Source organism: Dipodomys merriami, unplaced genomic scaffold, assembly GCF_024711535.1.
Source record: "Dipodomys merriami isolate MVZ:Mamm:240054 unplaced genomic scaffold, mDipMer1.0.p SCAF_9, whole genome shotgun sequence".
Taxonomy (NCBI): Eukaryota; Metazoa; Chordata; class Mammalia; order Rodentia; family Heteromyidae; genus Dipodomys; species Dipodomys merriami.
Genome location: NW_027206512.1, coordinates 41,514,092 through 41,537,101, shown reverse-complemented (window position 1 = coordinate 41,537,101; position 23,010 = coordinate 41,514,092). Strand labels below are relative to the sequence as shown.

Sequence of the window (23,010 nt, the reverse complement as noted above, 5' to 3'; positions counted from 1 at the left end):
GGAGGTGACCTGCAATTCTTCACCGAGTTTAGGGACAGGGGGTGGGGGGCAGAGACCGAGCCCGCGTGTCGTATACTTGTGGAAACGCGATGGAAAGTTCGGCGCGAATGTTGGCGATCTCCTAAAATAAAATTAAAAACATAACAAAAGAAAAATCATGTTATCCAAACCAAACCCCCAGAATCAGGGTCCCAGGAACGAACCTCGGTCTGCGCCCTATCACGACAGACGATTCAACAAACTTGAGCTTCTACGCCGTTTCCTTAAATTAAAAAAAGAAATCCGTAAAAGCAAAGCCGGCGTGTCCACTCGCGAGCCAACGCGCGTGGACAGATGCAGGGATCCCGAGGGTCCTCAACTTCCCCTTCCTTCTGCAGAGTTTTCCGGGTGCTTCCAGAACCAGGGTGGGGAGTGATCCCTCAGGTGGGGAGCCACGTGGTGGGGGCGCGCGTTGGGGATGGGGGGGGGGCACCCGCACCCGGGCTGCGTCCCGCTGCGCCCCGGAGGGCGGACTCTTTCTAACCCTCACTGCCTCCTCCTCCCTCTTCCCTTTTTAAGCCAGAGGCGCGCGCAGAGCTGTCAGCCACCGGCGGCGGCGGCGAGACCTTCCTTGGTCGCTCCCGGGCCCCGATGACAGACCGGGGTGGGGGCTGAGTGGCAGGGGGTGGGAGGGGTGGGGAGCCCGCACGTGGGGCTCCAGTTCTTCCTTTGGGTTCCACTTGGGACCTGGTGACAGCCTTAAGTGGTCGTTGCGCGGCCCTGGTGGCGGCGGACTCGGGGCTCCCCTGGCTCCTGGAGCGCGATGAGCTGGGCGGAGGGCGGCCGCGGCGGCCCGCGCAGCCCCTCCGCGGGCGCCTCCCGCGCGCCTTCGCCAGGTCGCCCCCGCGCACCACGCTGACCCCCGGCCTCCCCGGTCCCTGTTAACCCACGTGGCAGCGACTTGCTCCGTGCCTCGGGAAGAGGCGGAACCGTGGTGCCCAGGATCCCGGGCTCAGCCCTTGGATCTCCAGCCGTGCGCCCCTTCCGGCAGCCCGAGGCGACCCGGGGCGATGGGGGCGCTGCTGGCGCTCTGCCTTCTCTTGGGCTGGCAGCGCTGGGACCTCGCGGGCGCACAGCAGCCCGGGGAATACTGCCACGGCTGGGTGGACGTGCAGGGCAACTACCACGAGGGGTTCCAGTGCCCGGAAGACTTCGACACGCTGGATGCCACCATCTGCTGCGGCTCCTGTGCGCTCCGTTACTGCTGCGCTGCCGCCGACGCCAGGCTGGAGCAGGGCGGCTGCACCAACGATCGTGGCGAACTGGAGCACCCCGGAATCACGGCGCGTAAGTGCGGGACCCCAGGGGGCAGGCCCTCGTCCCCGCGCGTGGGTCTATGCGCAGAGAGGACGCAGCTGGGAAGAGGGGATCAGGGGAAGAGTGGGTGGTCGATCGCATTGCAAGCAAGCGGAACCCCCTCATTCCTTTGCGTTCTGGCTCCCCACGCGTCACACGCGGTCTCCCCTAGGCAGCCCCAGAAGAGGTTTGCCGGGCTTGCTCCTGCCTGTTGGCTCTGGGGCGGACAGCTGGAGCGCCCGAGAACAGACCCATGGGGCAGCTCTACTCGAAATCTTGGGATCTCAAGGGGCGCCGCCATTGCACCCCATGGCGCTTCTCGATCACTTCGGAAGTCCCGGGAAGTGCGGATGGCGGCGGGAGAGAGGGTGTACCTTTACAAGAGCTCATCTCTGGCGAAGATGGGCTTCGGGGCTAAGGAACTTCAGTCACTCGTATCTACTTTTCCTTTTTTCTTTTCGTCTCTTGGGTGGCGGTCCCACTCTCCCCACTTCCTTTCATTTCTCCGCATCGAATTACCCTTCCCACCCCCCCCAAAACTGTCACGCTATTCAGAAGTACCCAGATCTTGACGTGTGTGGGGGGCGAGGGGGAGGGAAGGTGGTGATGGTACGAAACCAGGGTCGCAGGGGCTTCCTCACGCTCTTTTCTCACATCGGAAAATGTGGGTCAAATTTCCGATCACTTAAGAGCTGAATAAATCAGACCCCAGCAGAGGAAATTTACACCTTGGGAAAAAAAGTTTTCCACCTGAATCCAAACACCAGGGAAACCTCTTAGCGCTGGAGGCGATGGTTTTATGGCCTGGAAATCGGAGATGCAGGAGAAGTTGGTGACTCCTGGGTACCCCAGAGCACAGCAAAGACCTTTTGGAGGACTACGGAAGATTCGCGGGCGGGGGGGGGGGGGGAGACTGGAGAAAGTGAAGAGATCGCGAATGGTGCTCTAAACCCCGTTCCCCAAACTGATAACCCAGAGGGAAGGGTGGTCTGGTTCCCGGCCCCCCCCCCCCCCCCGCCACCATGGCACCATTAAATTCTCCTGTATTTAATTTGGGGGAGGGGAGTGTCAGTTTCTGATCTGGAGGAATTTGGGAGGTAGTTTCAGTGGAAAGCCGGGGACTCTAGGCCATCTTGGCCCATTAGATTCTTCTCTCTGCACCCTCCCTGCTTGTTTGCCTTGGGGGACCCAGTTCCTGTCTGTTGGGTATACCATCTACTCACCCCAGGATGCCAAAGGAAAGGGTCAGCCTGCTCACTCACTGGAGCCTGGGATCCACCAAACACTGCATGGACGGTAACTTTGTCCCTGGCCAGGAGTGTAACTTCTGTTAAGGTACTTAACTGCTCCGGGTCTCCTCTCAATTTCAAACAGGCATACTGCTCTCATAGGAGTTACTGTGTTGCTTAGTTAAGTGGATGAAAGTTAGCCCGGTGCTCAGAGTGCTGTTCTCGGTCACTTTTGCTGGTCTTTCCAGGTCAGTGTTATTTGCACAAGAAAGTAGGTCACTGAACACCTTGCACCTAGGAGATTGAGAGTTACCTGTCTCATCATGGCAGCTTCTTTGGGAAAATAATAGCTAATAAAAACCAAAAACCAAAACCAAAAACCCAAACAGATTTCCACATTGGGAAAAGAGAATTGTCTATCTCACAGGGTCTCTGTGGGAATCAAATTGGATAAAGCAAAAATAAGTCAGGCACACAGTAAGGCTTTAATCATGTAGACTTTCTATCTACTACATCCAAGATGGAGGTTGTATTCCCATGTGGTTCTGGAGGGGGTGGAGGGGCAAACCTGAACAACTGCTTATGATAACTCTTGGGTGGCAGATTTTATGTCTGTCTTGGAGAGAGATAAGGGAAATGAAGTCTCTTCTGGCCGAGAGATGCTCTTAGGAAATGTCTGGGCCACCAACAGCAAGAATTGCATCATTATCAAAACTCCAGCTTGACTTTGCCAGACTTTGGATGGGAATTCAGAGACAGAGGTATGGCAGTTGGAGTAGCACCCCAAATCGTTGCTGGAAAGAAGCAACCACAGCTGACAAGTTGCAATGTAGTAGGAGACATGCTAAATTAGGGCCCACTGTGGATTTCTTTATACTGTTCTTTCTAGAACCTCATAAAATCCCGGGGGTCTCACTTAATAACCCAGTCTCTCTGCTTAGATGGGAGATTCTTGGGCCGGAGATGGATTGTCAGCTTAAGAGATGGGTCAAAGTCCTAAGTGCCCTACCGTGATAAAACTACTAAAACTTGGATTTAAACCTCAAGTTATAGTGACCCTCGAAACTCACCCTGTTCCTCCAGCTCATGAACAGGAGGAAAGATTCTGTTCTTTTCTGACTTCCAGATGTGCAATAAGATGGCTAATTGCTACCAGAGGCTACAGTATCAGTTTGCTTTTCTCCCTGCTAGAAGTAGCATGCTAGAAGTAGCATGAACATTTAATCATCGTGGTTTGCACTTTGGAGATTAGCAGTAGTGAGCTTTGAAAAGTTGAGCTGACAAAAGTGGTAAAAAAGAGTCTTTTACCTCTCACCCCTACCTCTGCCCAAGCAGAGACTGGAAATTAGGAAACTCTGCTCCAAGCTTCTGTGATTGTCTGCTTTTGCCTTTTAGAGCCTGTCTACGTCCCCTTCCTGATCGTCGGCTCCATCTTCATTGCCTTCATCATCCTGGGCTCTTTAGTGGCTATTTATTGTTGCACCTGTTTGAGACCCAAGGAGCCTTCGCAGCAGCCCATCCGCTTCTCGCTCCGCAGCTATCAGACAGAAACTTTGCCCATGATCTTGACCTCCACAAGCCTCAGAGCACCGTCCAGACAGTCCAGCACAGCCACCAGCTCCAGCTCCACAGGCGGCTCCATCCGCAGATTCTCCTTTGCCAGGGCTGAGCCAGGCTGCCTGGTACCTTCCTCACCCCCACCGTATACCACGGGCCACCCAATACACCTGACCCAGCCGTCTGGTTTTCTGGTGTCACCCCAATATTTTGCTTACCCCCTCCAGCAGGAGCCCCCACTGCCTGGGAAAAGCTGTCCAGACTTCAGTTCCAGTTGACAGGCCATGGAAAGAAATCTGTGATGTAGTCAAATGTCAGACAGTTGCTGTGGCCATACTCATTTCTGAAGAAATTTCTCTGCAACAGAATGCTAGATGTCCTGTTCTGTTCTAAAGGTTCCTGCCTCCAACAGAGAAAGTCTGGCTTTGAAAACATGATGACCCTTACATTGCAATTTATGCTACTTTTATTCAAAATAAGCAGCAGTTTGACTTTCAGTTTGCAATTGGCTGACAGAATTGTGGGGACAATTCAGTTATACTGCCTAGAAAAGGCCTCTGAGTTCCTTTTCTTGTGTTTCTTGAGTTATAATACAAGCATATTCATAAATATGGAGGGAAAATACCTAATAGTAATTGTAAAGGCTCACTTAAAAATTAACTATTAAATAAACTTTTGGGGACAGTGAGCCACCTATTTATAATTCTGAGAGTAACCTAACCTTGAATAATATTAGTATGATAAGAACAGCTACTTTCCAAACTAATAACTGAATTTTGTTAAAGAGTTTCCTCTTTTCAGAATACAATGTTTCAGTAGCCACATGGGAAGTTTTAAGTTTTAAGACATTCATTGTAACACATTCTATATAAAAATCACTTCCCCCACACACCTGAGGGAATATTTATTGCAGACTTTTTGTCTTAAAACACTTGTTTGTAAAACGAGTAATGTATAAATGTAAAGACTTGTAATTTAATGTATTTACCACATTGACGGTACTAATTATTTAGTGGTTACACTGTAATTTTTATGTTAAGAACTGTGATGATTAAAGTCCAGCTATTGGTAGAACCATTTGTAAGATTATGAATGGCAGGTACCACTGAATTCCATGTCTGATGGCCATGTATTTGCGCACATTTCCTGCTGGGTTTAGAATAAATAAAGTGTTGTACGTTTTCATGAACTCCTTTGTAGATTTGAAATCAGAATCCTTTGTTTTATCCCCTTAGTGATAATTCTTTGCCATCCAGTCAATAAAAGGAAATGTCTTTACTTAACACACACTTCATACTTTGAAATTAGAGGAAATATTTTCTGCATCAGGGCTCGTGAAAGCAGCAAGGAGGTAAATTTTTACAGTGATCTCAGACTGTGGGTTACATACAACCCTCAGATGTGTCATTTGGCCTGTAGAGTTTAAACATCTGGACATTTCTCATAAGAATCAAGACTTCTGACTTCTTGTGATACACAGAAGATAGAAATGGCCAGGAGTCCTTCATGGCCATGGGGACAGAGGGTGTCTACCATTTGCCAGCCTCCTGCTTGGTCTTTATCACCTGGCCTATCTCTTTGCAGTTTTCTTACCTAGCTCCATGAAGTGGCTTGGAAACCCAGCTTATCAAAATTCCTGTCATAGGTTACCCTCAAGAGTTCAGCCTTAAGGTAGAATTTGGGCCTCAGAAAGCTGATTGGTGTCCATGTTTTATTTTCCAGCTGGGGAAATCCTTAGAAAGACATTAAACCTTTTCCAGGAAGCCTGTGAGGGATGCTGACTTCTAGTGGGTTTTCTCCCATATCTGAAAGGGCAACCCTGCTTACTCAAAATAATGAAACAAACAGTGAGTAGAAAAGGATGTTTGTGGTCCTGCTCTAGGACATACTCCTGTAATATCTGACTGATTTTATTTATATGGCCTCTATGCTGTTCCTTTTCTAGTTTGAGGTTAACCTCTATTGAGCTTTTAGATCAGCTACACCCTTGTTTAAGTACCTGCATGTATTAACTCACTCACTCCTCCAACCAGTCCCCAACAGGGAGGTGCTGTAATTTCTGTTTTATAGATTTGGAAACAGAGGCACAAAAGAATGTTTCAACCTACTGCTGGAGGCTCCACAGCTACTTAATACTGGAGTTGGCATGCCAACATCACATGTCAGGGGATCGCCTGCCTCAGCCTCTCTGGTGCTGAGATTACAGGCATTTGATAATACGTGCTGTGCTATTTTGAGAGTTGGACCCAAGTTCATCATTCATTGGAGATTTCAAAAGCAAGAGGGCCAGTCTTCAAAGTGGTGAATTCCTGTTGAGAGTCCATGAACTTTCCTTAGACTATTTTTTTTTTTTGGGTCCGGTCGTGGGGCCTGAACTCTGGGCCTGGGTGCTGTCCCTCAGCTCTTCAGCTCAAGGCTAGCGCTCTACCACTTGAGCCACAGCGCCACTTCTGGCTTTTTTTTTTTTTAATCTGCTTATGTGGTGCTGAGGAATGGAACCCAGGGCCTCATACATGCAAGGCAAGCGCTCTACCACTGAGCCACCTTCCCAGCCCCTAGACTATTTTGTAGCATCCTTTTAACTGCTTAAAATGATATTCATAGATAATGTGACACAGGATACTCATAATTTTATAAAGGCAATGTAATGTTCTGATAAAACAGGAGGAAAAAAAGGAAGATCACTAATTACACAGTGTGACAGCTTGGGTGGACTTAATGAAGGACTTAGATGCTAACCTCTTATGCAGAATCAACCATGTGACAACTCTAGTTCCAGATATATGTAGGTTTCTGAGACTGGAAACTCAAACACAGTTGCACTGTTGCTGTTAATAGAAACTTTTCAAAGTGTGATTTTCCTTTGATTTTTCCTGTTGTTGGATACCTGGAAAATTCAGTGTAAACTAAGGCAAGGCAAAAATTACTTTCTAGATCAAGCAGGAAGTGTTGTTTTTACCATTCCTAGGTAGGACACTGTAAAGTCTCTGTGCAGATGACTTCATTGTTTGTAGAGCTCTATTGTAAGAAAGATCCTCACAATGAATGTGGGCTGCACACAGGCCTGCATCTCCCAATCATTCTAACATCAATTTCCTACCCGGTTCCACGATGTCCTCCAGAGGGTAAAACTGACCCTGCTGAGATTCATGCAGATTGTCAGGTTTCTCTAATGGCTTTACCTTTATTCAGCATTCCTTACAAGAACAGCTAGTGTCTGTTAGATTAATGCTAACAACTCTCAAGGAGAGCTCATACCTGCAAATTTCCCTGCTTTAGTAGGATGTTCCGATCAATCAAATTAACTGGTTATGCATTGCTTGAGATCAGGGAGATATGGTGTACCTCATTGTAGCATGGCATTTTAATGACACCAAATCAAATCATACCCCTACATACATGGTGTGACTTTTTTGTTGTTGTTGTTGGAAGCTAAGTCGCTGTTAATGCTATGATTTATAATTTTCAGGGAACAAGTCCAGATTGCTAGACATTGTCTCAATCAACGAGCCTTAAGACTACTGTCCTTATGTATGGGTCAGGCACTTTGTGAGAGATTGAGAACACCAAGATGAATGAAATGTGAAGAAGCCACTGGAGTAGCACTATGGCTCAAAGAAGCCGCTGTCCACAATGGGCACATACAACAAATCCTTGGGATGAGTTGTTACAGGTACTTGATTAGAAGGCATGGTACCTTTCCTGTTCTCTGGGGGCTTTACTGTCAGGCAGAGGAAGATGAGTCCATGAACCAAAACTTAGCACATTATGCACTATGTGTAATCATGGTGATGATGTGCATGGGGAATGAGGATACAAATGGGTGCTAAGTCATCTTGGTGGGGCTGATCTTGGGCCTGACCTGTAAGAGGTAAGTGGGGTTTAAGTGGGGTAGGGGAGGGAAAAAAGGAGCTTTGAGGGAGAAAAGAGTTCTGGAAATAAAGAGAAGAGTAGACACGAAGTACCCATGACTCAAAAAGAACCAGGAACATTCTGAAACATTCCTCTCTGGCAGTCCAGTGGAAGCATGAAGGTAGAGAGATAAGTAGGGGCTTCCTGGAGCTCTGGAACACCAAAGTCATAATACATATAGGAAACGCAAGAAGGAATACTGATAGGTTTTACAGGGGACAGTCATTGGATGGCATCTGAATTTTAGATTAGACAGCAAAGGTCCAAGTGGATCACTTGAAATTTCCAAGCACATGCTCACAACAACCTGCCAAAACAATATAGTAGAAACATGTCTGATCGAAGCTTTTGTTGCGTTCACGAAGAATTTGAGCCCCAATACCATTGAAATATGTTTATTGTGAAGAATAGAATTGTTTTGGAAGGTACTTATTCCGGTAACTAAATAACTGTATTGAGCATCAGGAACAGTAGGGAGGGATACAACCAGTTTTGTAGACAAAGGAATCAAGGCAGAAAGGTTAAACAACAAACCGTAATGGTACAGCCCAAATTGGAATTCAGCTATCTCCTTTGCAGCTCTCTAGTCTCTATGACATTAGGTCTCTGGATATATAATACAATGGACAGAAAATCTATCGGGGGAGGAGGAATGGTTAAATGCTTAGCATTATACATACCCTATATATGCTAGGAAGTTATGATAAGTAGATTTTTGTATGATGCTAAGGAAACATGAAATGAACCATGAAAAGAAACATTTGATGATAAATGTGTTTCCCTTAACATATGAGAGACACCAGAGCGTGATTTAGTATGAATTTTGAGCCATAGTGCTTGGATTCATTTTTAGGCTCTGTCACTAAAAGAAGAATGACTTTGGGCCACTTATTCCAGTTGTTTGTTTTTTCCCCCTCATTTGTAAAATAGGAATTTTTACCAGGTAGACTGAAATCCATCAGGAATTTTCTCTCTAAAATGAGATAACAAAAAAGAAAGGAATGTGACATTTGACATTTGGTTGGGATCAGTTGATTTTTGCATCATTTATTTAGCACATGTTCAGGAAAAATAAGAATTTACAGGCATGTTAAACTATGTAGGGAACAAATTGTTAACGTATTTTATCTGTATATGGCTATCTTAAAATTGCAATTAAACATTCCTTATGAATGAAATTGTTCTGATAGAGAATTCTTTCAATTGTGAGTTCCATAGTTTGTATTTGAAAGTAAGCAAGACTGTTATGAAGTACTTCAGATTTTCCAACTATTTTTATTAGCCTACTTGTGCAATTATCCAGGTTAGGAAGACCTTTCTTCATTACTATGAAGTGACTGTGTAACTGAAATGGAAGTTTGAGGTTAGGGATTCCATAAGTGTACAAAAACAAACTTTAAATGGGGCAGTGTATTGAATTTACGGAGATACATTTCAAGTGTGCTGTTTCCTTATAGTAGTAATAGAAGGTATCTTAATTAATGTGTTCATATAAACTCAGTGTTAGTTTTAAGAGGAAGGGCACTGAGTGTGAAAATTACCATGTGAATCAGTCAACTTCTTTATAATTGTCTTGCTGTGGAGACATGTTGTCCCTGGAAGAGCAGGACAAAGGACACAAGACAGCTGAACACAAGTGGCCCAAAACAAAATCAGAGGCTTTTCATATTGTTCCTCTAGTGCCTGCTTGTAAACGAATCCTCTTCTAGTAATTTACCAAACCACAATTTTATTGATTTCACTTTTAACAAAGGACACTTTTTGAGGGGGTGGGGGGCTAGCAATACTGGGTCTGCACTCAGGCAATCCACTAGTTTGAGCCACATGCTCAGCCTATTGCGCTTTTAGTTGGAATAGTCTCACACTGAGGCTTGCTCTGGTCAGCCTGCACCAAGATCTTCCTATTGACACTTCCCACATAGTTGAGATGACAGTGGATAAGACCACACCCAGCTTTTTATTGGTTGAGATGGGGATCTTCTTAACGTTTTTGTCCAGGTTGGTCTTGAAGTTTGATCCTCCCAATTCTGCCTCCTGAGCAAGCAGGATTACAAGTGTGAGGCACCCACTCAACTTGGATACTGACTTTTGATAGAGTGAGTACTCTTATTTAGGGTGTTTGCAAATTTTTTCTTTTACCTATGGCATTGATTTTATTATGTTATGGTTAATCTTCAAATATAGATGGCCAAAATGTGGCCATTTTCTCATGACTGTAAATGGTGGGCCCTAAGAAATTCATCCCACATTAAAGGATGAAACCATAAATTTGCCATTTACTTGCAAACTGATTTGGGTATGCTATGGGAAGAATGCTGGATTTTTTCCTGACCAAAGTCAAATATTGTAATTTTCTTTAAAAAGTTATTAATTACCAAAACAGCTCCTCTTATCAAACCCGAGTTAATACATTCCATTTCATGTTTTATGGATTGAAGGGATATTTTGTATATCATTGGAATTATAGATAAAAAAGTTAAAAGACTATTCAATGGATATATCTTCCCACACTGTAATTACTACAGATTTGAAGGTTTTTATAAGTCTAAACTAACCTTCCTTCCTTCCATCCCTCCTTCCTTCCTTCCCTCCTTCCTTCCTCTCTCCCTCCCTCCCCCTTCCTCTCTCAGAAGTACTGGGGTTTGAGGGTCTTGTGCTTGTGCTTGCTAGGTAGGTGCTCTACCACTTGAGACATATCCCTTGTTCTTTTGCTTTAGTTATTTCTTAGGTAGGGTCTCCCCAGCCCCTCCCCCAAGGCCAGCCTTGGATTGCAATTCTTCTACTTATATACCCTATGTGGCTAGGGCCAAAGTTACATGCCATCATTCCTGGCTTGATTAAGCTGGGTTGGGAGTGGGGTGTCACACTAACCTTTTGTATAGACTGGCCTTGAACTGGAACTAAGCTGGGGTTTATAGGCATGAGCCATCAAGCCTGGTCTTAGAGCAATGTAACTTCTAAAACTAGCAATCAAAACGTCAACCGTTTCCTTTATGCCATGGTAAAGTTTATTTTATTTTTAATAACAATTAGAGAACAAATGTTTAAAATTTGCAATTTAAAACATGCATATTCACAAAAGGCCAATGACATGTAACACTGCATAGAAATGAGTATTCCTTTAGTAACTGTTTATAAAACACAGTGCATGAAACGTCAAGAGAAACACACCTGAGAACTACGACAATCACAGACCTAACACTCGCCATTCATGCAGCTTTACAATTTCTACAGCAGCGTCAGCAGGAATGGTTTTTCACAGAGCTAAAAATTTGTCTCTATCTTTAATGCAAACGGACGCTTTCCACTGCCTTCCAAGGCTGCCTTTTTATTTTTAACCTAATAAACTTGAAAATGTGAAAAATGAAGCTTGAGGCGGTTCAGGAACACAGCGTTTACTGCATTTATGGCTTCTATTCTAGAACCATGGGACACAAAAATATCTGCTCACATCTTGGTAAGAGCAGACTTACCTATGGAAAGTTGCTGTTAATTCAAAAGTAAGCAAATATGAAATTTAGCTTTTTTTTCCTACTTAAGCAAGATTTATTTGCTGAGAAGTTTCATGAACTTTACTAAGAAAAGGTTCTTATAGACAAGTTCACCAACGATTCAACTAAACTTGTTCAAATGATTGTTAAAAGAATCTACTTTTAAAACAAAAGTTGTGTGAAAGACCAATTAGTTTGCCCACTGAATGTTAAATTTCAGGTAGACCATGATAAAACTTTATAAGGCAGAAATAAACATCAAGATTTACAGCAGTAGCCATGCCTTGGCCTGAATCACTATGTATTAGTTCATGCAAACCATAAACCTATCGAAAACATAGCTGTTCTCATACAGAAAATAAATCAAGATGAAAAATGGAAAACATTTATTTCCTTTCCTTCCAAATTTAGCTTACATTCCAGCTTAATAGCTGTTGAAGGTTAATTAAAAATGCAGCAAAGTTTAAGTTTCACAAGTGACTTCAGTTATTTTAATGTGAGAAAAATCAGTCTATGGTGTCTTTAAGAGGCATTCTGGAAATGTCATCATTAAAAAAGCAGTTATTAGGCACTAAATTGCAGGGTGTTAACCATAAGTAATTGACAAAAAGAATCCCATAAACCTGGTTATTATGATGGGTATGGGCTGGATATTTTCTTGATAAGTTTTGTAGATGATTGTTTATAAATTAAAGATTTCATGAAGAAAAGTTTAAGACCAGGAGGAGACTACTGATTATGTAGCTCTTAAGGATACCGTGACAAATAATTTAAAAAGTATGAGTACGCAATCTATTGTGCTCCAATTAACATTCTTATTTGGAAAGAACATTTTAAATGACAGTGCATAAAATGTAAAACAAATTACCACGCAGCTTTTATATTGGATCTTTAGGAGGCTGAACTGAAAAATTAAGATATAAAACTTAATGATCAGAATAAATGCTGATTGGTTCCTTTCATTCATTTCCCCACCTGGAAATGAAGAGGAATCACTGGTTCTATAAAAGGACTATATCATTAATGTGATGTAAATGTTTAACCTTACTTAGTGGAACACACATTCACCTGCCTTGATGAGGGAGTTTTCCAGTAAGTTGGAAACACCACCAATACTGTCTCAGAAACAACACTGACTGGAGGTGGACCATGAAAATACACTTATCCCTTTAAGTTTATTCTGTTCCTGAGAAACACTGTTTTCCTGCTAATAAATCCTACCAGATAACATCTTTCTGTGTGCAAGTATACCAATAGATTTTTATATGTATATATAAAATATTTAGAAAGTCCATACAATACTATATCATATTCCAACATTAAAGAAGTAACTGCCAGCTTTTCAATGCTAGAGAAATGAAGATTTTTTTTCCTACTCTAAGGAGTATTTTCTGAATTGTAAACATTGTAAAAGTGACCATGATATTTGCTGGAGTCCCTAAAAGGAAACTGGTAATTGAAGAGTTTGTGTCTTTTTGTTCAAAAATGCATGTTAAAAGTCACTCTGGCCAGGAGCCAGTGGCTCACGCCTATACTCCTAGCTACTCAGGAGGCTGAGATCTGAGGGTTATGGTTTAAAGCCAGCCTGGGCAGGAAAAGTCTTTGAGACTCTTATCTCCAATTAACTACTCTCACCCTACAAAAACAAAACAAAACAAAACAAAACACATAGCCAGAAATGGAGCTGTGGCTCAAAATGGTACAGCTTTGATTTCAAAGTTCAGAGACAGTGTCCAGTAGAGTTCAAGCCCCAGGACTGGCACCAAAAAAAAAAAAAGGTCACTCTGACTGGTTGGTTTTCTGAGTCCTGGTAAACCACACATTATCTCTGCCCCTTCCCCCCAATTCAGGAAGGATAAAAATTTGGAGCATTTTCTTCTCATTTCTATAAAGTCACTGTAATTACAGTGCTATATTTTCCAAGTGGTGACTCCCTTACCCTATTCCACATATCCCAACCTAAGAAGCAAAGATTATTAACTCAATGTTGATAATTCAGAAATATAGCTCCATGGGATACAATGGCATAAACAGTACATTTCAGATCACAATTAACCACAAATAGTTTCATGTGGAACAGTATCATAAAAAGGATTCATGTTTCAAGATGAAAATCTAACTTAAAATTTTTATGTTCTAGCCAGAAATTTCAGTTCTATTTTATTCATACCATTCTGATATTAAAATGCTGGAGAAGGGTTCCCCTGGTGTAATGGATGTGAGGCTTTTCTCTGGAGGAATGCACTGTATTCTTTCTAATTTTTGAGGTCTGACTTCACCTATCACCCTTGAGAAGCTCAGGATAAGCAAGACTCTGGAGATCTATTTGGTAAAAGGAAAGACTATGACTTTGAGGATTTTGAAGACAATTTGAGACTGTACATCTGTAGTTTTGCTAGATGTTCTGATTCATGATTCTCTTAATCTGGAGCCTGATGGGAAGGATCTGAGAAGTGAAGTATTAAACTCTTTCTTCCTTTTTGGTTAGAAATATGCATATGTGTGACAACTTCATTTCTTAAAAATGTAGCATACTGGCAACTAGCTACAAATACAGAGAAGGGAAAGATACATATTCTGTTTTTAAATTGAGAAGAAAGAAAATAATGTGCAATGATGAAACTCAGAGGACAATTTTAACAATCATCTCTCTTCTCAATTCTCTATACTTTTAAGTACAGAGACCAATTTAAAGTCGATAATTCAAAAATTGGACTATGTGACGAAGAAGGCATACCCAGTCACATTCCATCCCGATCACCATGTTATATAAGAGTCTTATCTAACCTATTTTGCTGGTAAGTCCACTTAAAGGCAAACAGGCTTTTGAATAGAAGGCAAAAAAGTCTGCTTCAATCTCTGAAGTGTATCTGAAAACTAGAATTCCTTATTTAACGCTTTAAATGAAAGTATTATTTTAAAAATAGTATAGAAAACTGGTTGTATTTTTTTTAAACAGCCCCTTCGCCATTTCTTGTTGGTAGCAAAATAGGCATTTTCGGGAGAGGTCATGGAAATGTTGAAAATAATTAAACTGAATGTACCTTTTAAAACATACTAACAAGCCCTATTCTGATGAAAAATGTTCTTTGATTATAAAGTTACAAGACTTAGTAAAGTAGGTATTTTTGAAAGGTGGGGCGGGAGCGGGGGAGGCCCTACTTATTTGTCTCAATAAACAGAACATAACTAATTATGGGGATTTGCTGGAGCAGCGAGCTGTGAATTAATTTCCAGTATGAAGTACATGGACAGTCACCATACACTGAGTGCACAACATATTAGTCGAGAACCCAAATACCTTACAATAGCTGAGCCTATGTACATTACAAAAGCCCATGCATTTATCTGATGTGTTATTCCACACACTGAAACAGAAGCTTTGGAAATCTCACATAAACATGGAAGCATAATTTTCTTAAGAGGGAAAACTTGTAGACAAAATGACATCACTTAATTTATCGCCGAAGCTGAATTTTTTAGAAAAATCTGAAAGATGATCCAAGTTTATCAGAAATGACCGAGACACAAATACAAGTTCAAAAAAAAATCAGTGTTATAGCACTAACTCACATTGACACCTGTGTCCTCTAACAAGAACAAATAAACAAGACAAATAATAAAGAAGCACTCGTAAGGCTTGAAAGGTGCCACATCACAAATTTTAGTAGCAAATGCCTGGAAAGAATTCATTTTTTGCAAATCACTCTCACATTTGAAAAGTCAAGCATGCAGATCTCATAGCAGCACTGGAGTCAACTTTCTCTTAAATTTCTGGGCAAATGACTACTGATGAGAAATCCACTTACTGAACTTCTTTGGCAAACATATAGCAAGACAATTTTTGACACAAACATGTATTAATGCCTTGTTTAGAAATGTTCAGTAAAGTGAGTCAGTTCCTTAAGAAAGCTGGTTTGTTTCAGCAGGACCTGAAAGCGAAGTCTGGATATCAAGAGTCCCTTTAACTTAATACCATTTTAGAATTTTTTTTAAGGATGGTTGCCTTGTGGTATCATCAAGAAATTAAGTTACAGATCCAGAGCCATGGCTTGAGAGCACTGACCTGTCCTCAGCCGGAGAGAATACTGGGCAAAGTACCAAGGTCATTTTCAATTTCTGTTCACACACCTTAGCAAACACTTAAAAAAAATCTGAGAGAGATGGTGTTACAGTAGTTGCACAGTGCTTATGTCTATGATGTACATGAATCTGAAGGTCCATCCATGAGATGAGCTCAGATCCACCTTTGCTCTCCGGGGACCAGAGTAGAACTGGTCAGTAGATTGTGGTGATGACCTCAGCTTGTGGGAGCTCTCCTTAGAGACGCAGTAGGGCCTGCTTCTCAGCCCTTGACCCATCACCATTCATCAGGCCTCTGTTTCGTGGTATCATAGGCTCTAATCACCTCAGACTGTGAAACAATTCCATTTTCATCTTGGGAGAAAGCATATCCGTCTGTAAGTTAAGGACGAAACACAAATTATCATCAGGAATTGGCTAGAAATCACTGTTATTTGTATTCATTGTCTAACTTGGGGAACTGATGCGTCCTTGTCACCTTCAAAAGCACGAGATACTGATTTTTTTGTAAATATCTCAGCAGCAAAATAGAGAGTGGGAAGACATACCAGTTTGCATTCTATGAGGTCTGCTTCCCAACAGAGCTAAGCAGAGGTCTCAAAGCCTGTTTAATCCTCTGCTCTGTATTCCAAGCCTCCTGTCCTAACTTTTGTTTCCTTACTGCTGGAAGATGTCAGGGTATCTAGTCAAGTGCATGTCTATAGGTTTTTATAGGTCAGGTGGATGAGAGAGATGAAAAAAAATGGTGGATGGGTGAGTAGATGGATTGGTTAATTAACCCAATCCAAACATATTGTGCTCCATAAATATATACAAGCATTTGTCAATTAAAAAATCATCGAGGAAGAGGAAGAGGGCACAGATAGCCACTCATGGTAAAAAACTGGTCGGCTTCTTCTGGTGACATTCTCCTTAGTTTCTGGCATCAAAAAATAAACTCACTGATTTCCTATGTGATTGGAGGGGAGAGGGAAATAAAAAATGACTCCTAAGGGGATCCTTAGAAAGGGCCTCTTGAAGTATAATTAGCCAAAGCATTAAACACGAATATACACATACATATATAAATAGAAATAAATTACATGTAGGAACAACATGAAACAAAAGATATATTACTAACACAAACAGATTTGCTACAGGGCTTTATATATTACATTCTCTTTTAGATCCTTGAAATGTTAAGAGGTCAAGATATCTAATAATTTCTTACAACTCTAAATATTCATAAATATTTTTGAAGGGAAAACTGTATATTTCCTGTGTTGTATGAAAGTTGAAAAGGTTCTTGCAAAGTTATCCGAGTAGAAAAGATAACAAGGCAGAGGCAGCTTTAAGAGCGAAGATTTATCTTGCTGGTTCTTTTTAAGATTTAAGGAAGCAAGGAATGTGGAAATATTGTCTTTCTCTAAAAGAAAAAAAGCAAGATTTTGAAATGCTCTAAAAAAAGTGAGATGGTTGTGGGTCATGGATTTTCTAATCATGCATTTGTCGATTAAATAATACAATGCAGATATTTACTACTTGTGTTTGGAGTTCATTTTAAAATAGCTAACTAGCCTTCAAGTCAAAGTACTGCTGTGATAAATGCCACGATCCAGTAATGGCCGAGAAATTGTTTAAAATAAGCTCAAGTACTCACGGAGCAGGTTTTGTTGCAAGGATTCCGATCGGTACAAGTTCACATGGTTCTTCTTAAAGACATTCTTGAGCAGCTGTGCCCTCTCCGTGAGGCTGTGGAATAGGTGCAACAGCGTGAAACGAATGATCAACTCAGTGCCGCCCGCTTAAGTGCCCTCAGGAGCGCCAAGGAGAATGATACTTAAACAAAAGCCTGCCTGAGCAGTCTGCAGCCTCAGGACTCTTTGCACTCCACTTTCTCAGATGGCAAAAGGGATCTCAAGACTTTAGTCACACACTTTTAGGCCATTTTCCCCATGGCTAAGGAAGAGTTCTGTCCCCAATAATAATCAAGGATAAGATTTCCTCAATCCTTTCCCCATCCCATGATATCTATGTAGTTAAACGGAAATAGAACCTATACAAAACAATTAATTATTCACTACTTAATAATGAAAAATTACCAGATAGTATTATTAGCTCCTATGACCTAGGTTAATTGTGTGTGTGTGTGCATGCGCACGCGCGTGTGTGTACATGTATGTGTGTGTGTGTGTGTGTGTGTGTGTGTGTGTGTGTAAAATTATCTTGTTATTTTACAGTTAAAAATACAGTTAAAAATATAGCTATTATTACATCTTTTACACACTTGACACATATTTTGGTACAACCTACTTATTAGTTACATGAAAGAAATCCTCAAAGCTCTAGAAAGAACACATTAAAAAATAAACTTCTGAGGGCACTGCATTGCTGCTGTAAGGTGGTTTAAAGTATGCCTTCATTTCATTTTCAAATAAAGTGTTTTCTGAAAATAATCACAATAGGTAAAGTAACCAGGAAGAATACTGATTTTTTCCACATATGTTTTTAGGATGATCTTCATAGCGACAAATCCACATGATGAAAATGCAAGTTCTAAAAAATACATGGGGAGAGATCTTCACTTTACCATCCTTGGCAGACAGAACAGTGCCCCTTCCTCTTACAGTGGGAATCAAAGATTGGTTGAATAGGCAAATTTGAGCAATTCTGAAACACGCTTATCAACTTCTTCAATCTTCCCAATCATATCATTTTTTGTCTGGCTGGTTTATTAAACTTTGCATTGATTCCAAAGAATATAATAAGGATAAGGAACAAAACAAGCAATCCACATGCTTTGTAGCAAATGTTTATATAATTTTCTTTTAATAACTGAAACGGACTCAGTCAATTTTATTTTTCAACTACAAAAGCTTTAGTTAAGTTGCTGAAAGTGATGTTCACTCTGTATCTTGCCAATATTTCTGCAAAGATTATTTCTGAAATGGAATATTTATTATATACAAAAAGATCTCCCAAAAAAGAAGCCATCATGTAAATGAGTCACACATTTAGGCAAAAACCAAAGGAAAAATATTTAGAAATGCTGACATTTGCAGTAATCTTCCACATATATTTCTTCTAAGTCTAGGAATGTTAACTAGTACTTATTAGATGTATTTTATTGTCACTGGGAATTAGCTGCACTGAAACAAGAATCTAATTAATCTAAAACTCCTGTGGTTGTGGAATTAGATGTGAAACTTGTTTTGGACATTGACTTAAACAGATATAAAGATGAAAAAGGGCCATTTTAACCAAGTCACTTTTCTCACCCTCCTATTTAAATGATCTAACATGACAGACGGGGGGGGACCCCAAGGAACACTAAAATGTGGAACCGCTTTGAGGAAGTCAGACAGTTTCATCAGCAGGTGGTCTGATTTTCTTAGCAGAGCAAAGAACAGGGTGCCTGGAAGTGTCTGGTGTTTAAAGTCTGAGTAAAGGCTGGAGAATGGCAATGCATCATTATGCCAGCGTCCTCTTCCCAAATACATTTTCCAGGTTTCAGGTTAGCCTTCCTAAATAAATACTCTATTATTCTAACACTCAAATGTGAGAAGGCAGAGGAGAAGTATATCTTTCATATTATGGCAACTGAAATGCATAAAAGGATGTATTTCCCCCCCTCCCCCCCACAGCAGTTAGAAAGTCTCTTTCTGGGGAAAACAGTACATTCCTCAGCAAAGATATGGGCTTTGGAGTCTTTGGTTCAATTATGAGTTTGCTACTTATTAGTTGGCCACTGTAGGAGGGAGACAATGCGAAACTCTCAGGCTGACTGCGAGGGTTTAGCGACTTGACAGCGCAGTGATTGACAATTAGGAAGTACTCAACAAATGCTGGGCACTCCCACTCAGTGCCCCGGATCCCAGGGAATCTATTATAAAAAGCAACTAGCACAGATCACCACAAAAGGTACTTTGTGAGGATCATTTCTGATGCCTTGCTTTTCAGCTGTAGCTCAGTGCTGCCATGAGCTTAGCTTTTCCAACATTCTCATTTCACCTCTTTACTAAGCCAAAAAAGACTAGGTTTGTTGTTGTTGTTGTTTTTGTCGTTTTGTTTTTTCTTAGTGGCTTTGAGCTTCTTGCTGTAGAAGCAAGTCCTTGTGAGGAACATTCTCTTTCAGAATAAAGAAGTAACAGTGAGCTGTTTTGTACTTTCTATCCATATCATACCTTTAGGAAATGATCTACCATTTAAAAGTTTATACAATTCTTTGTCATCCATGTTTATGGGGAGTGCTGTGACCATCAGTATATGGACTATACTGATAACATTTATCTTAGTACATGTGTTAAATATTCAGTATTTATTGGGCAGTTTGGACAGTATGAGGGAAAAAAAGGGAAAAGGCTAAGATACCTTCTCACTCCAACCACATCTATTCACAATTGTCTGCCAGTAGTTTTGCTCGTTCTCATATAGTCTTTCATTTACATACCACGTAATGCACATTCCGAGTTTGTTTAATGCAATTATACAGAAACTACCACTTAAGTATTGCTCTTTTATGTCCAAACCCACGGAAATGTTGCAACTTAGGTATTCTATAAGAGGTGAGTGGAAAGATATAATCTTGAAGTATAATATTTCATTTAGAAACATGAAGACAAAGTTAATACAAACCCATGTACAGTCACAGAATGTGCTGTGTGTATAGTCTTAAGGTAATTCAAGTGATCTTTGAAAGCAGTAAGCTTGAATTTGTTTATATATTGGGCTGGCAAGCTACTTTGGATGACTCATTAAAATGGATCTCTTGAAAGTAAGTCACAATTCATTTCTGGATGGTTCACTGCATAGCATGGGGGAGCTCTCCTTTGTTCTGTAGCAAGGGTGACAGGAGAATGAACAATGACATCAAGCTAACCTTCGCACTGTAAGGGATAACATTTCACCATTTTGAGCCTTTTCCTTCCAAATGATGGGAAGGATTATCATCAAAATGATGATAGACGAAGGAAAACTCTTGATCTAGCACTGTGTTCAACATTTATCCAAGTAGACTGGATAGAAAAATCCCGAGAGAAAATAAAGAAATATAATTTCTGTTAGCTCAGAGGCAATGTTCAAGTTGCTTTCCATGACTATAAAGAATACTAAGAAAAAGAGAGGAGAGAGAGAGAGAGAGAGAGAGAGAGAGAGAGAGAGAGAGAGAGAGAGAGAGAGAGAGAGAGAGAGAGAGAGAGAGAGAGAGAGAGAGAGAGAGAGAGAGAGAGAGAGAGAGAGAGAGAGACTATACAACACTATCACCACTCACCATGTCCAGTTATCTAACTCCATATTCCCATATTCCTCTCTCCTTCTATGCTGAGACTATCTGTCCATCAATAGTTATAGAAAAGACAGTGAGGATGGACCTGAAGAGCTATCCTTCTCACTAATGTTGATAGCGAGAAACAAAAATTATGAGTCTCTGTGTCATATTTGCCTGTATGTCTATAAGATACTCTATTATCACACACACTCCAATGATAACTCCTAAACAGTGATCCTGTCTTAATGCACCCAGTGGGTCCAGCATCTCTAATTCGAAACCTTTGGTTTTGAATTCTTGCTGTGTGTTTGTTTTATAAATGGTAAAATGTTATATGCAAATGACAGCTGTAATACCTATGTGGGCTCTGGGATGCCCATATTAAAAAAAATTCTTATGTCTCCTAGAAAATGTATAGATTTTTGTATTAGAGAGAATAAATACTATTAAAGTTGTATGTGTATATGTGTGTATTTCTCTATGACAACGATTCAGGTTTTCCCAGTAAATGTTGGCCCCAAACATGTAGAACACAAAAGCTGGAATGCAGAATTGGGGGCGAGGGGGGAGGGCTTTAGGCCTTGTGAATTTTTCTGGCGACTAGTGCTGGAACCTGTCCACATAATGGTTACACAGAAGTACAAAGCTTCATAACTGAGTAGTAATTTGTTTCCACTGTAAACAAGAAGCCAAGTTCACACAGCCCACCAGAAGTAAGGCTTGGGCTAGTCTTCCAATATTTTAACTTCATCATGGCTCAAAGGCTCTCTACTTAGGTTGATAAAATATACTTTCCCCCCTAAAATTTAATGGGATATATTCAATTTGGGTGTTATGGTATGAGAGGTACTAAATCTACTAAAATGACCAGTTACTGTAACAAAAATGTTTCGATTTTTAAAAATGGAAAAGAGGAGAAATTACTGCAATTGGTTACTTTTATATAAACTTCAACTTACTGTTTCTTTCACACATCTGTATTGTATACATAATTCAAGTTCACACTAGTGTTTAGGGATGATGATGTGCAACTTACAGATTCCTTGAGAATAACATTGTTCTACAACACTGTAGGCAATTTCTGCTTTATGTATGGCCTACTTTGGTAAGCATAATTCCATTTTTGTGTATCAGATTTTGATTTTACTCCCCAGATGCCAATCATTGATTTTCTACTCACCACTCAATCATCCTTTCACCCCTCCAATTATTCCTGTTTATTCTCTTGATCACTCATTCATCCACTCAACAAATGTTTACCCAGTGGTGCTAAGTTCCTGGAGCTGAGCTATGCATTTGATGGGGACTCTAAGCCGTTTCTTTCTAGGAGCTCAACCCAAAAGGGGAAACAAATGCACACAGGGTAAGTAAATGTTGCATTATACAGCATCCAATAAATTCAATAGCACATGTTTTAAAAAGGACAGATGGCATGCTGGAAAATAATTAACTTTATGTGTGAAAAGTTGACAAAACTACATCTGAACTGGGTTTTAAAAGCTAGGAAGGAGACTGTAAGATGGATGTTAGCCTGCAGATAAAGGGATAGCGTACACTAAGAATGAAAGGCATGGTGTTTTAGCACTCAAAGATATGAGAGAGAACTAGACTATACAGAAATCTCAATATCTCTCCCTCCTGAAAATGTAGATAACACATGTTAACTTTTTTCTCTTATTCCCTGAGAATCCTAAAAAATAATTCAGACAGTAAAATCAACCTGATAATTCCTTAAGAGCCTTAGAATGGGATTAGTTTAATATGACGACTTAAACGTCATTGCTTTTATTATCTTTCTCATTTGCCAAATCCTTCCCCTCCATTCTTCCAGCCGCCCTCCTGCAGGAAGATGCCATGTTTAAGCTGATTTGCAACTTTCTGGCCACCAATAGGAAGCAGCCACGCCATGAGGTCTGTGCTGGCCCCTGGGTTCCTGTGTGTGATATTCAACTAGCTCATTCCTGCGTAGCGATTTTAAGCAAAAGAGCTGGGCAGCAGGAAGGAAAGATAACTAATTTACTTTTGTGGAAGAAGTTGGTGGGCAGTTATGGTAGAATTTTTTCCTTTCCTTTTTAGACTCACAGATTTATTTAGGGAAGGTGGCCGTGCATATCATCCTCTCACTGAATCTTTAGAATCTGGTGGCCATCATGTCAGT

General features: G+C 41.1%; 2 protein-coding genes across 10 annotated transcripts in view; one reads left to right on the top strand and one right to left on the bottom strand.

Moving 5' to 3' along the window:
• Window positions 1–695: 695 nt before the first annotated feature.
• Window positions 696–5,310, top strand: Shisa3 (shisa family member 3). Its single transcript, XM_070013106.1, has 2 exons — window positions 696–1,326; window positions 3,960–5,310. The coding sequence occupies exons 1-2, from the start codon at window positions 1,050–1,052 to the stop codon at window positions 4,397–4,399; spliced, it is 717 nt and encodes a 238-aa protein (XP_069869207.1). The 5' UTR covers window positions 696–1,049; the 3' UTR covers window positions 4,400–5,310.
• A 5,708-nt stretch (window positions 5,311–11,018) lies between these two features.
• The window catches only part of Atp8a1 (ATPase phospholipid transporting 8A1), a 224,057-nt gene continuing 212,065 nt past the window's right edge, over window positions 11,019–23,010 (bottom strand). For all 9 annotated transcript variants that reach the window (XM_070012553.1, XM_070012554.1, XM_070012552.1 and 6 more), the window contains 2 exons: window positions 17,247–17,338; window positions 11,019–15,982 (listed from right to left, as the gene is read on the bottom strand). In XM_070012553.1, the coding sequence (XP_069868654.1) occupies window positions 15,885–15,982; window positions 17,247–17,338 (190 nt within the window). In that variant the 3' untranslated portion in view covers window positions 11,019–15,884. The remainder of the gene's footprint in view (window positions 15,983–17,246; window positions 17,339–23,010) is intronic.

Bases quoted from the DNA above. Each gene is read 5' to 3' on its own strand.
- Shisa3 (XM_070013106.1), top strand. From the start codon at position 1,050: ATGGGGGCGCTGCTGGCGCTCTGCCTTCTCTTGGGCTGGCAGCGCTGG. The intron at 1,327-3,959 runs GTAAGTGCGGGA...TTTGCCTTTTAG, and splicing joins GCACCCCGGAATCACGGCGC to AGCCTGTCTACGTCCCCTTC.